The 13,332-nt window shown below is 46.2% G+C and overlaps 1 protein-coding gene across 6 annotated transcripts in view; it reads right to left on the reverse strand.

The window, feature by feature from the left end:
• The window catches only part of MBD5 (methyl-CpG binding domain protein 5), a 111,831-nt gene that overhangs the window by 14,577 nt on the left and 83,922 nt on the right, over nucleotides 1-13,332 (reverse strand). For all 6 annotated transcript variants that reach the window (XM_041472823.1, XM_041472822.1, XM_041472821.1 and 3 more), the window contains 2 exons: nucleotides 10,302-12,440; nucleotides 1,050-2,012 (listed from right to left, as the gene is read on the reverse strand). In XM_041472823.1, the coding sequence (XP_041328757.1) occupies nucleotides 1,050-2,012; nucleotides 10,302-12,440 (3,102 nt within the window). The remainder of the gene's footprint in view (nucleotides 1-1,049; nucleotides 2,013-10,301; nucleotides 12,441-13,332) is intronic.

Below are 13,332 nucleotides of genomic sequence, written 5' to 3' on the forward strand. Positions count from 1 at the left end.
GTTGAGTTCATTGTATCCATTTAGGTCGGGGTGAGGCATTATTTAATTATTATTTAATTCCTACCAGGAGTAGATAACAAACAGAGGAGTACCTACTCTGTTATATGTTTTTGGTAAAAATAACTGAAAAATCATCACCCAGGAGGGAAAAACTAGGCATTTAAGGGGTTTTTCATCACTTGCTTTGGGATGTTGGTTGTTTGCCATCTCCAGCAAGGCTATTCCTGCTAACCCTGCACTGCCACAGGCACTCCCAGCTCACCCAGGGATGCTCCTGAGCTGCCACTCCTTGAACAATAAAATAAATCCAGTTGCTAACACGATTTTCAGGTGCATTTAGTAGGTTTAGGTGGCAGAATTAATAATTTCCAAGATAAGTGTTAAGCATTAAGGAATGAAAGTGGAACGTGATTTAAATTTCTTACAAGAATGATTATGCTTTCTCAATGAACAACCTCCAACACCACCAAGAAAAGAAAGGAAGATAAAACCAGAATCTGAAACTGAATCTGAAAATACTGTGTCCAGGTCTGGCCCCTTGGTTTGGGAAAGACCTTGGGATGCTTGAGCGCATCCAGAGGGGACAGTGAGGCTGGAGAGGGGCTGGGAACACAAACCCTGAGAGGAAGCCCTGAGGGAGCTGGGGGTGCTCCCCTGTAGAAAAGGAGACTCAGGGGTGCCCTCATCACCCTGCACAGCTCCTGAAAGGTGCCTGTGCTCAGCTGGGGCTGGGCTCTGTCTCCAGACAGAGGACACAGCCTCAAGCTGTGCCAAGGGAAATACAGGCTGGATATCAGGAAAAAGTTTTCATGGAAATGGTGATAAAGTTCTGGAATGTTCTGCCCGGGGAGGTGGTGCAGTCCCCATCCCTGGTGTGTTTAACAAAGCCTGGATGTGGCACTGGGTGCCAGGGTTCATTTGAGGTGCTGGGGCTGGGTTGGACTCCATGATCCTGAAGGTCTCTTCCAAGCTGGTCATTCTGTGAATCCTGTGAACCCTCCCTCCCCAAACCCGCTCAGGTTTCACTTTCCCCACCAAGCTGCACTCACCCAGCAGGCCCGTGCCCAGGAGAGGGTTCAGGAGCTGCGGCACCACGGAGCTGTTGTTGATCTTGGCGGGCCCCGGCGTGCCGCTGGAGATGTTCAGGAGCGTTTCTGCCATGGACACCACGGCTGTGCCCCCGCCCAGCGCCGACACCGACAGCGCGGCCACGGCCGACGACGTGGTGGTGGTGGTGGTGGTGGTGGCCTGCGAGGACGTGGCTATGGCCACCTCGGGGTGGCTGCCCGAGCTCAGGACACCCCCCACCAGCTGCGGGTTCAGGGCCATGAGCGCCGAGGCCCCGGAGGCGGCGGGCAGGAGCAGGGGGTTGGGAGCGGGGTCAGCGCCCGGGAAGCCGGGGATGGAGGCTGGCAGCAGGTTCTCCACCCTGCTGCCCTCGGGCAGGGGCTCGGGGGCCGCGGGGGCGTTCTGCTGCTGCAGCAGGTCGGAGATGGTCACGTTGAAGGATGGCACGGGGAGCATGGCAGCTGCCTGGGCCTGGTTCTGGAGCAGGGCTGCCAGCAGCTGGAAGTGCACGGGCTGCAGAACCTGCCCGTCCACGTCGCCGGAGAGGAACGCTAAAGCAGCATTGACATTCGGGTTCAGGAAACCCAAAGGGTTGAGGTTGACCTCAGACTTGCCTTCTCCTGCTGAAGGCTGGAGGATGTTTAAGAGGTTCTGGTTTAGGAGATGTTGCTGATTCACCGGCAGAGAGAGAGGCAGGGAATTGAGGAGGTTTTGATTCAGAGGATGTGGCAGATTGTTGTTTGAAGCGCTGTTCTGCGGGAAGTGGAGCGAGTGTTCGTGGCCAGCGAAGGGGAACTCGCCCCCCATGGGCAGCTGGCCCTGCTGCAGAGGGGTCCCAGCTGCAGTGGTGACAATGACACCATCCTGGAGCACAGACGTGGTCTTGGTGATGGCAGCTTGGCTGGTGCCAGCGATGGCTATCGATGACGACGGGCCCAGAGCCCCTGGAATGGGAAAAGCAGGAATGTTAACGGGGTGCTGCCTGCTGGGAGACACCTCCAGGGCACAGAGCAGCAAGCTCAGCCCAACCAGCCACGGGAAAAGGGGCTGGGGAATCCAAACTGGAGTGCTTGAAAAATAGGAACGGATCTGCCATGAGATGCTCCAGCCACTCTGTGCCACGCCCCACCGGAGATTATGGCATTGTGCACTTGTACTTCCCTCAAAGTTCTTGGAGAGGGGTTTCAACAGCATTAATTCACATATAATCACAGATTTTCAACACATAAACCCCAAACCAGCCATGACTTAACAGAGTTAGTCATGGACCAGGCTGGATTAACCACCAGGAAGGAGGATCACGGGAATGATGTTGGGTGAAACTCTGAATCCATGGTCCACTTCCAGATTTAATTCATTTGGATTAAATGGGTTTTGGATTTTAGATTATTGTTTAAGGCATTGTTTTGGAGTCCTGAATTAAAAAAAAAAAAAAAAAAGTGGTATGATGAGACTGTTCCAGGTCAGTGGGAATTCAAAATTTGTAAAGGAGATATGTAAATTGCAGTGGTGTAAAATCCATCACTTGGGATAAAAATAAAGGGCAAAATTTACCACGAGAAAGCTACAAAGAAAGAGTAAAAATGTTTATTTGGGTATCTTTATACCCCTTTAGCAAAGCTGAAATAGAAATTATTATCATTTTTTTACTTAAGGCAGTTTTGAATTGACAGTGGTCACTCATATGGCTCTTAGGATGACAGACTGAAAGGCATCAATGATCACAAAATATCAATTCCCATTTTCCTGAACAAATACTCTTTAAAAAGGGATTTGCCACCACACTCAACTGATAAGAACTGAGCCAAACCTTCACATCATTTTAAAAACTAAAATTACCATTTTTGAAGTGCTGTAATGTTGTGACAACTCCAAAAGGTACAAAATGAACACAGAACACTTTGCACTGCCCTGAACCCAAGAGAACAAATCTCACCCCTCTCTCCCAGTGCCATTATCACGTTTCAGAGCAGAAATTAAATAATAAAGTAACAAAAGGTGAGGTGAGGTGGGAGCAAAGTGCAATTGCAGAGCAGAGCAAATCCACTCTGGGTGAGTGGGTCAAAAAACCTTCATCTTCACAAGAAGCAAATTTTATTCATTTATTTTTAGAAATAAAATCAGTATTTTGAACTAATGCCCAAAGGATTTAAAAATCCTGAGAAGTCCCAAAGACCAACCTGCAGATTTAAGAAATTCCCAATGGAAGAATCATCTGCACCACTCCCCCTTGGATGTGATAAGGAGCACATGGAGAGATTTTTAATTTGGGCATGAGGAAATGATTCTAGAAGAGCTCTCCTGAATATCAAATCTAGTTTGTGTATTTTCCTTATCTTTGTAATTTAAATTTTGTTTCCCATTCTGCTCAGGTAAATGACCCCATGCAAGAGGATCTGCTGTGCAGCAAATCTCAAAGCTGGAAAACTGCTGCCAGGTTTTGGGGAGAAATGGCTCTGTTTCCTCGCCCCCATCTTCTGAGAGGTCCAAAGTGCATCCAACACCTTTCTCCAGATTAATTAAGTAATTAATTAATTGCTCCTGAGGGGGAAAAAAAAAAAGTCTTGATGGATACTGAGTAGGAGGCAGAAAATGTGTCCTTATTTCAATCCAGACTGGAGAAGTTGGGAGTCAGAGAGGGGCTGAGCAGCCAGAAAATAAAATACCAATAAATATTCTCCCCCAGCTTCTGCCCAACCTGGCACAGCAGGAATTGGGCTGGAGAAGTCCTGGACTGGGTGTATTTACAGGATTTACAGCTGCAGCTGGGGACAAATGTCTCTGTGGCACCAGAGATCAAAAAACCATCCCAACAAGTCAATATCCAATTATGAGGACATCCATGCAAAGTCATTTTCACTGGAATATGGAGCTGTGAGAGCTTCCCAGTGGCTGGTCCCAGACCAAAGGACAGAATGATGACAACACCCCCAAAACCCCCAAAGCTCCAAACTCCCAAAACTCCCAAACCCCTAAAACTCCAAAACTCCAAAATCCAAAACCCCTAAAACTCCAAAAATCCAAAATCCCAAACCCCCTAAAACTCCAAAATCCCTAAAACCCCCAAACCTCCACCACCCCAGGGTTTTCTGTGCCACCCCCAGGCTCTACGATGATGCTTGGGAGGTTTTGGATGAGAAATACAAACAGGAGTTGAACACCAAAAAGGAAATCCCAACTGGAATTCCCAGTTCCAGAAAAATGTGGTATTTGGGATGCAGGGAACCCAAGCATGTGTGAGCTCAGCAAAGAACAGTCCTTAATAACCAGAGTGAAAAAGATGAAGGAGCCAGAGGAAAAGCCAGAAAAGCCCAGGGCAAACCCAATCCTGCAGCCACAGACTCTGCCAAAGGTTCTTCTGCCACTTGTTGGGAAAAATGAACTTTGCAACACAGTGGAAAGAAGAAATATCCAGAATGCAGAAAAAGCAGAGCTGCTGTTTTCTTACAGGATCAGGGAAATGTTTTGGGAGCACATCAACAGCATATAAATTTTAAAAATTATTCCTGATTTTAGTTATGAGTATTTTAAAGTTTACTTTCTTTTCAGAGCAGGTTCATTTTCCTGTGTGGATTTTAGCTGTGTTCCTTTTCTTAAAGTACTTCTTGACAGGTGTTCTTAAGCAAGGACAATAAAATAAATGGTATTATGGGATCAATTTGTGTTTGAGAAGATTCACTTAAAATAAAGAAATCAGAGTGGAAGGTAGTCATCATTAATATCTCAGAATTGTTCTTCCCATAGATGTATTTTCCAAAAAGGATTGCACTTAGAGTGTATTAATTAGAGAAGAATATTTCAAGTGCTATTTTACAATGCTTTTCCCTGGGAGAAACTCTCCATTACACATCCCAGTATTTAAATAATCTCAAAAACACAGTGCTGGAATTGTGGAGAAAAAATACTCACTAAAACAGGTGTGTGAAGCACTGAGAGAAGTGGAAGTGCAGAACTTACTCATCAGCCATTACCACCTGAAACATTTTTAGAACTGAGCACAAATAAATAATATCTTTTTTATCTAAATTCCACTTTCTTGCTTTTTAGAGAATCCCTGACAGGTTTGGGTTGGGAGGAACCTTAAATCCATCCAGTGCCACCCCTGCCATGGCAGGGACACCTCCCACTGTCCCAGGCTGCTCCAAGCCCATCCAGCCTGGCCTTGGACACTTCCAGGGATCCAGAGGCAGTCACAGCTCCTCTGGGAATTCCATCCCAGCTCCTCCCCATCCTCCCAGGCAGGAACTCCCTCCCAAAATTCCCATCCCATGGGAATCCACTCCCCGTGTCCAGTCCCTCCAGGCCCTAGTAAATAATCTCTCTCTGCCCATCCATTAAAAGCACAGCCAGCTTTGCTTAGATTGGATATTTTCTTGGCTGCTTTTCTAATTTTGAACCTTTCAAGCTCTGGAAACCCTTGTTGGAATGTCCCTTTCCTCCCCTTGGTCATTCAGGAACTCCTAACTCCTCTCCCAGCATCTCCATCCCCTCCTGGTGCAACTCCCCAGCCCAGGCAGCAGAAATCTGCAGGATCCTCTCAGAAACCCCAGTGGGAGTGGAGAGAGCTGACCTGAGAGCAGGAGGGTGTGAGAGCACAGAAGATCACTCAGATATTTTAATTGCCACCACCTCAAAGGGCTTGTGACACCTCATGGGGTCACCCAGCCACGCCTGAGGTCTCCCGGGGTGAGACTGGCATTAATCACAAATTACAGATAAAATCTCAGAGCCTGCATTAGTGGGGACACTGCTCAATTAGGGATTTCCAGAGCCTTCCCTTCCCAGTGAAAGTGCTGCTGGAAAACAGCCTCAGAGTCCTGCAGGATCCCAGAGCAGGAGTTCCTGCTCTAACTCCCCACCTGCACACCTGGAACCAGCAGTTACACATTTTGACAATTCCATTTCCCCTTTTCCTTCTGGAATGGAAAACATTGAAGATCCTTATCTGATACCTCCTTTATGACACTGCCTCCAGTTCCAAAGAAACCATCATTCAGCAGTTAAGAACAAACTGCTGGCACTCATTCTTCTGAAGATCCTGCAGTGCCCTGAGACAGCCCAAAAATGGCCCAAAAAATGAAATATCCCCATCAGAACCCGTTCAAATCCTCAACTGCCCTCCTATGCAGCATTCCATGGCCATGGAATGTGCTCTGCTGGGAAATATTCACCTGCCTGCCCACAATTCCTGTGCACCATGCTCCATGATCACAGGGGTTTGCATGTACAACAAAGCTGAAATCTTGGCCCCTAAAATTCTGAGGAAAGGGCAAAAAGGCCAGAACTATTTATAGGACAACAGAAGTCCATAAAATTAGGCTTTTAAAAAATTTAATGCAATTATGGTTTTTAAAAATTTAATAAAATTAGGGTTAAAAAATTTAATAAAATTAGGGTTTTTTTTTAAATTTAATTTTTAGAATTTAATACCTGTCCCAATTTCAGTCTTGGCTCTTCTCCCTGCCCATCTCCTGTGATTTCTGCATTTCCCCAGCACTGCTGGATGGAAATGGCTTGGAGGAAACTTGTTCTGCTGTCAGCAGAGCAGTGCTTGAGTAGAAAAGAGTCAAGACAAGAGCACATGAGTGCAGGAGCAGGAATTCAGGATTTTCCCACTCACAGCTGTGAGAGATGCATTGCAAATGAAGGAAAGCACTCCACTGTGAATTTGGGAAGTTAAAAATTCAATAAAAAGCATTATTTCCTCCAATAATCCCCACTCCTCCCTCCAGCAAAAGCTGGAGCTGCCCACTGGTTCCATCTTCAGCTAAATATGTGTGGGAAACCCCACAGAATTAATTCAGGTTTTCTCTGTAATAATATTTTTAATAAGACTCATCTTTCTACATTAATTTGTTATTATTTTTTACAAACTCCCTGACTTTTATCAATACAAAATCCTAGAAAGCTGCATGGCAGTTAAAACACCAACCAGGTAACTGAAAGACTGACCACTAACTGTTGGCAAATTCAAATTTTAAGAGCAAAAACAACACCAGAAAACCCCAAGATGTGTCCAAGCAATCACTGAATATTTTCCTTATTCTTCACAGTTCTTACCTGAAGAGAAAAAAAATCCCTTTCCTTTACCCAAAATAATAACAAGGGAAAATAAATTATTATTTAGAAGTAAGAATGGGAAAAATAAGCTGGAAATTGAAGTAGCAGTGATTCCTTACAATCTCTCCCAAGCAGGGAAAAGTCCCTCTGGGTGTTTCTGTGAATCCCAAATCAATGGGATACTTAAATTTGGTTTATAATTAGCAGAGAAGGTTCCTGCCATCCAGTCTAGGGGTGATTCCAGTTTAATAAGAAATTGTTTCTCAGACACAAGTCCCAAAAAGTTGTCAGATATTCTTCTGACCCTGCAGTCCAAAAGTTCTTCTGATTTGGTAATTCTGGGTTATATAAAGTGATTTTGGGAAGCAAATCCAGACTTGTTTGGTTTGATTTGTGTTTTCAACAGCTTGCACTGAGGTGATTAAATCAAAGCCCCTCAACCCCTTCTTTTGGGGGTTTTGTTTTCCAGCATCATGATCCATCCATTCCCAATTTTCTTGGCTTGACTAAAACAAATTCCTCTCCTCCCCCTCAGTGATTGGTGTTGTGCTCCTCCCTGTTTAATTATATTTTACTATTTCTATTCTGTGCATTTCGCCAGGAAAACTTCCCATTTCAGGGAAGGAAGTTCAGCCTTCTTTTTGCCAAATCTTCCAATTTTTTGTCACTTCTTAACTTCTAGACCCAGAGTTTCTCCTATATTATAATGTTAGTATTTGACACCACTGATATCTTTAATTGCTGTGGTTACCTTAATTTCCCTTCTCAGCAGTGCAGAGCTTTTATTCCCAAATCTTTTCACTCATTTCCATCCATCCCATTATTTATGGATATGGATATTTATGGATATTTATAGTTGCTTTCTTAGCAGGATTTGGATGTTGCATGTTCAACACTCAAACATGGATTTTCTACCCCGTGAACAACACGTTAACAGAAAGAAAAAGGTAAATAAATAAAATCCTACAATCAAATCCATCACCCAGTGATCCAGTTCCATCCTACAAAAATAACAAATTCCACCACACACACCCTGAAAATTACCTGGGAACTAAAGATATTATCTGTGGAAGAAGAAAACAAGAGCTGGAATACCAGAACTTGGTCCGTGTGGTTAAAATATAATTAAAAGCCTGGGCAATAAGCAGCTAATTGTGGGGATTCACAGGGTTTTTTCTCTCAGGAGCTATTTCTGAGGAGGAGCTGCTCTGAATTGCTGGCACAGACACAGAAAAGAGATTTAGCAATTAAAATACTTCAAAACAAAGGGGAAAAACAAGCCACAAACTGAAATATGAACATGAGAGGTTCCTTTAGACATCTTCCCCTGCTGAACTGCTCTTGGAAATTCAGTGTACAAGGGCTTTCACCAGCTCCAGCCCCAAAAGTGACAGAGCAGAAATCCCAATATTCCTCTTCCCAGTTTTGTTACAGGGCTGGATGCAGGCTGGCAACTCACTTTTATTTTAAAAAATTATTATTATATCACAAACCACTCAACATTTCACCCGAGTCTCATGGAAAGAACATTCCCATTCTCCTGGAAATCCAACAGAATTCCCCTCTCTGGATTAAAGCTCTCCCCTGAGCCCTGTGCTGCTGGGGGGGCTCAGCAAGAGGCTCAGGGAAGGTTTCTGCAGAGTTTTAGGGAATAACACAAAAATAACACAACCTCCTTAAAGGAGAAAACATTCTCCAGGCTTTTTCATAGATATTTGGGGGGAAAAACAGTAAAGGTAAAAAGATTTTTAGAAAGTTGTGGAAGTAGGTTTTAGAAAGAGTAAAGAATTTCTAGTTAGTTGTAGTTATAAAGTTTCAAATAGAAAAGTTACAGTAGTACAGTAAGGACATTAAATAATAGTTTTAGGGTTGGTTAATATAGATTTTTAAGACCTGTAGAAAAATATGTTTAGTAAGACAGTAGAAGATTTTAATAATGGAGTACTGTGTATTGTTAATAGAAAGTATATAAGTATTGTTTGAAATAAGTTATGTGTGTTCTTAGTGATGGGCTAGAAAATAGTTTTAGGGTTTGGGTAATATAGATTTTAAGACTGTAGAAAAATATGTTTAGTAAGACAGTAGAAGATTTTAATAATGGAGTACTGTGTATTGTTAATAGAAAGTATATAAGTATTGTTTGAAATAAGTTATGTGTGTTCTTAGTGATGGGCTAGAATAATATTATATAATAATAATTACATAATATCAATATATAATATATATAATTATATATAACATGTAATTATATAATAATGGCTAGAATAACTATCTGTAAGTTTTAGTAGTATGTTACTTTAAACCCCCCAGAGGTGATAGCAGCAAACCCATTTCCTCTCCAAATCTTCCCTGATGAACAAACCAGGAAATCTCTCCCTACACTCCTCCAACTGTTTATTCAACCATTTAATTACCACCTTAGTAAAATTAGCTCAATAAAAGCAAACACAGCCTTGGCATTCCCTCCTGCTGGCCCTGAAAAAGGTGATTTTGTATATTTTGGTGCTCCCAGGATCTGCTCTAATGTCTGACACCACCTCTCCAATTCCAGCAGGAAAGAACTCATGGATCACCTGGACATGCACTGCCAGATGAGCCACAACCTTCTGGGCTTGGAGCAGGGCAGGCTGCAAAAAAACTCCAATTTATTTGGAGAAGTGACAAAAGAGTTGTGGGAATGTCCAGAAGTGAATGGATTTTATTCATGGAGAATGTGTGGAAGTCAGCAGAAGCAAGAGCTGTCACAGGAAGCAGGCCAGGATCATTTTGTCCAGAAAAAGGGAGATATGTTTTAGCTTACCACTGTTGGTTTTTTTTCCTTTCTATTTTTGAGTATGTGGCTTTCAGCATGAACCAGGTGCACTTTTCACCAGGATAAACCCAAGTTTAACAGGGAATAATGTCCTGGATTGTAAGAGATGTGTGTATTCTATTTCCACCTGTCAGAGGAGGGGCAGTTCTCTTTTGTTCATTGGGCAGAGCCTGAGGACCCCCCTTAATCTCAAAAATTGTAATAATTCAGAGGGAGGGGGTTTACATTTCCCATTTCAGGGGAGGCTCCTGCCTTCCTTAGCAGACACCTGTCCTTCCAAACCCAGACAAACATGGAAAACCAGCCATCACGGATTCCCCAGGACGGAATCCTGGGACAATCCCCTGGCGAGACCACGTACCTGCTTCAGGACTGCTCTGATTACAGCTGCTCCCGATGCTGTTGGGGATCCCTGGCGTGGAGGGTGCCTGGAGCCTGGCCTGAGCTGGGTTGGGATGTAAGGAGTTCCCCAAGGCCATTCCAGCCTGGGGGAGCATCCCGCAGCTCCCGCTGGCCTGCATCTGGTTGAGGAGCCCCGCCAGGTGGTTGGAGGGGGGTGCAGCGGCTCCGGGCCCGAAGGTGGGGTTGGGGTTGGGGCAGGGCAGCCCCTCCCCACGCAGGGGCAGCCCCGGGGCCAGCGGGGCCACGACGCCGGCCGGGCCCAGCGCGGGCTCCGCCAGGTGCAGCTGGGCGCCGGGGCAGGGCAGGGCGCTGCTGGAGCTCCCGCAGCCCGAGGAACTATTGCTGCTCCCGTGGGAGCTCTGACAACTCATGGACTGCAGGAGCTGCGACATGGAGCTGATGGGGAAGGAGCTTTGACTTGGCTTTCTTATCAAATCCGACCCAGCTTTGGGAAGCCCAGAGCTGTCCAGCTGAGACTGTCTCAGCAAGCTCAGCACCGTGGTGGTGGGCTGCTTCCTTTTCCTCAGAGGATCCTTTTGCTGAGACATCAATTTATCTCTCAGTGCTGCCCGGCCGCTCTGCCCTTCCGTGGTGGGGAGGAGCACGTTGGCAGCAGGAGGGAACATGGGATTTAAAGTGCTGTGTCCTTCGGTGCTGCCGCCGCTGGCAACAGGTCCAGAATTGCTACTGCTGTTATTGTTGTTACCAGCAAGTTTATTTTGATTTGCTAGCTGTGCTTTGGCTGCTGCTGAGAGTAAACTGCTTGCTGGAAAAGAGGCAGCGTTGTGCTGGTTCAAGATCTGATTTAAAGGCATTCCCAGCAAACCAGGCTGACTCTTCAAGGAACCGCTTCCAGCCGATGCAGCGGGAAAAACTGCATTGTTGGGAGGATTTAATACATTACTCATTCCAGCAATTAATGGGTTAGGGATGTCCTTGTATTGACTAAGTCCATCGTGCTTGGTGGAAGGGCTGGATGGCATGGATGGCCTCGGTGACCCTATGGTTGACCTCGGGGACCTGGGAGGGACTTTGATACCGCTACAAGACGACTGTGGCCCGACTGGAGGCAGCAGGAAGTTTCCGTGATCGGACGAGGTGGAAGAAGAACGCGATCTTTGGGGAGAAGCCTCGATCCTCCCGATGCCGGGCGCCATCACGTGAACGGGGGACGTCACCGGCGACGGGGACAGCGACGTCGAAGCCGAGTGCTGAACCCTTTGGACGTGAGTGCCATGGTTGATGTGGGCGGGTTTGACGGTGGGCAGGGGCAGGTTGCTGGGCAGGGGCACCACGGCGGGGGGCATGCTTACATTCATCACGGGTACCTGAGAGTGGACACTCGAGTGGAAGGTGGTGGGGTTCATGATCACGGGGTTCTGGTTCACCGGTTTGCTGGGAATCGGGTCCAGTATGCCAAGCGGGTCCTTCTCGGATGTTAATGGCTTTTTCTGAAGAGCACAAGAAGGTGGTGGAGGAGGTGGGGGTGGGCCTTGGGGGGGTTTATGGTGGAACATTGCTCGTGGTATTTCCATACCAGCCGAAAAGTTACACAGGGGTTTTTTCATGACCGGGCTCTTGGTGGTCAGGGTGGGGGAAAGAGGTATATTAGTCCTTCCAGCCATTGCACAGGATGACTGTATGGGAGAGCCGTGGAGCATGACTGACGGCGGGGACAGAGGCGTCCTGGTCATGTGGATAGGACTGGAGTTGGGCGCTCCATGAAAACTGGGATTGTTCCTCGTGAAGACGTCGGGGCTCCCGAGCGGGTCAGTCCTGGGGGAGATGGAGCCGTCCCCGTAGATCTGCGAGCCCGAGGACGCCGGGCTGGGCATCCCCCCGTGACTGCCGCGGTACGGAGACTTCTGCCCCAGTTCATTGCTCCCCAATCTCTGCCTGGGATAGGCAGGATGGAGCTCTGCTTGCTGGCTTCCAGCCATTTCTTGCACATAAAGCCTACCCATGGCATTAGATGCCCCCATCATCAACTTGAAAGGAGTCTTACATTCCGGCATCACAGAATTTGTAATTCCTTCATGTGATTTATTCCTCATCGACCTTGGAGTTGCTGCTCGAGTGGGAACTACTGGCGTTGCACCTGGCATGGGAAACACACAACAGTTACTACTGGTTGCAAATCCAGTGTCCCACGTTTCAGGGCAAAGCTGCTGAGGGTGAAAACATTCCCAAAAAGCTCAGGGAGCCTTTGGCTAAACTTTTGCTTCCTCAGAAATAAACCCTCAGTCACTGAGCTGGAACTGTGCCTGTCCCCAGCTACACAGCTGTAATTCCATATCCCATAGGTATGGAATTCCATATTTCTATTCCATAGAAATATGGACCATTTGAAACCCTGTTCCTTGCCTTTTGCCTTTTCCAAGCACCCCCTCCAGCCTCCTGCATCTCCAGCATCCCCCCTCTGGCAGGAGGAGAGGGATGGCTGTGGCAGGGAAAAGGAGCCTCTGGCACCATCTATTGAGGACAGGAGGAACAAAGACTGTCCAGGATTGAGACTCAATTCCCACAGAAAAGGTCCTGTCCCAAATGCTGTCCCTGATGAGGCATCCTGAATGCTTTCTGTTTGTTCTCAGGATAAAAGCCTTGGGGATATTTGCACGTGATGGAGAAATTCCCTGTAAATCCCACTTTTGAGGCTACACCTTCCAACAAACACAAGACTACTTTCTATCTTTATTTAAAGAGATTTTTTCCCAATGTTTTACTTCCAGACTAGAAGCACAAGCAGCTCCAAGTCTGGGGGACTTTCTGCCAGTTTTGCAGCTCTGGGAATTTGCAATTCAGCTTGCAGTGCTTGGCATGCAGCCTCTGGATGTGCAAAATTCAACTGGAATTGGGAGCTAAAAATTCTGTGTTCAAATGAACTTAGAGGTGCCTTGAAATTCCTCTACTCATCTTTCCTTCAGCCTGGTCAGACAGTACTGACAATCTTGCCTTCATCCTATTTGCTCCAACGTGAGAGAAACAAACAT

Source organism: Pyrgilauda ruficollis, unplaced genomic scaffold (genome assembly GCF_017590135.1).
Source record: "Pyrgilauda ruficollis isolate IOZ18807 unplaced genomic scaffold, ASM1759013v1 scaffold3, whole genome shotgun sequence".
Taxonomy (NCBI): Eukaryota; Metazoa; Chordata; class Aves; order Passeriformes; family Passeridae; genus Pyrgilauda; species Pyrgilauda ruficollis.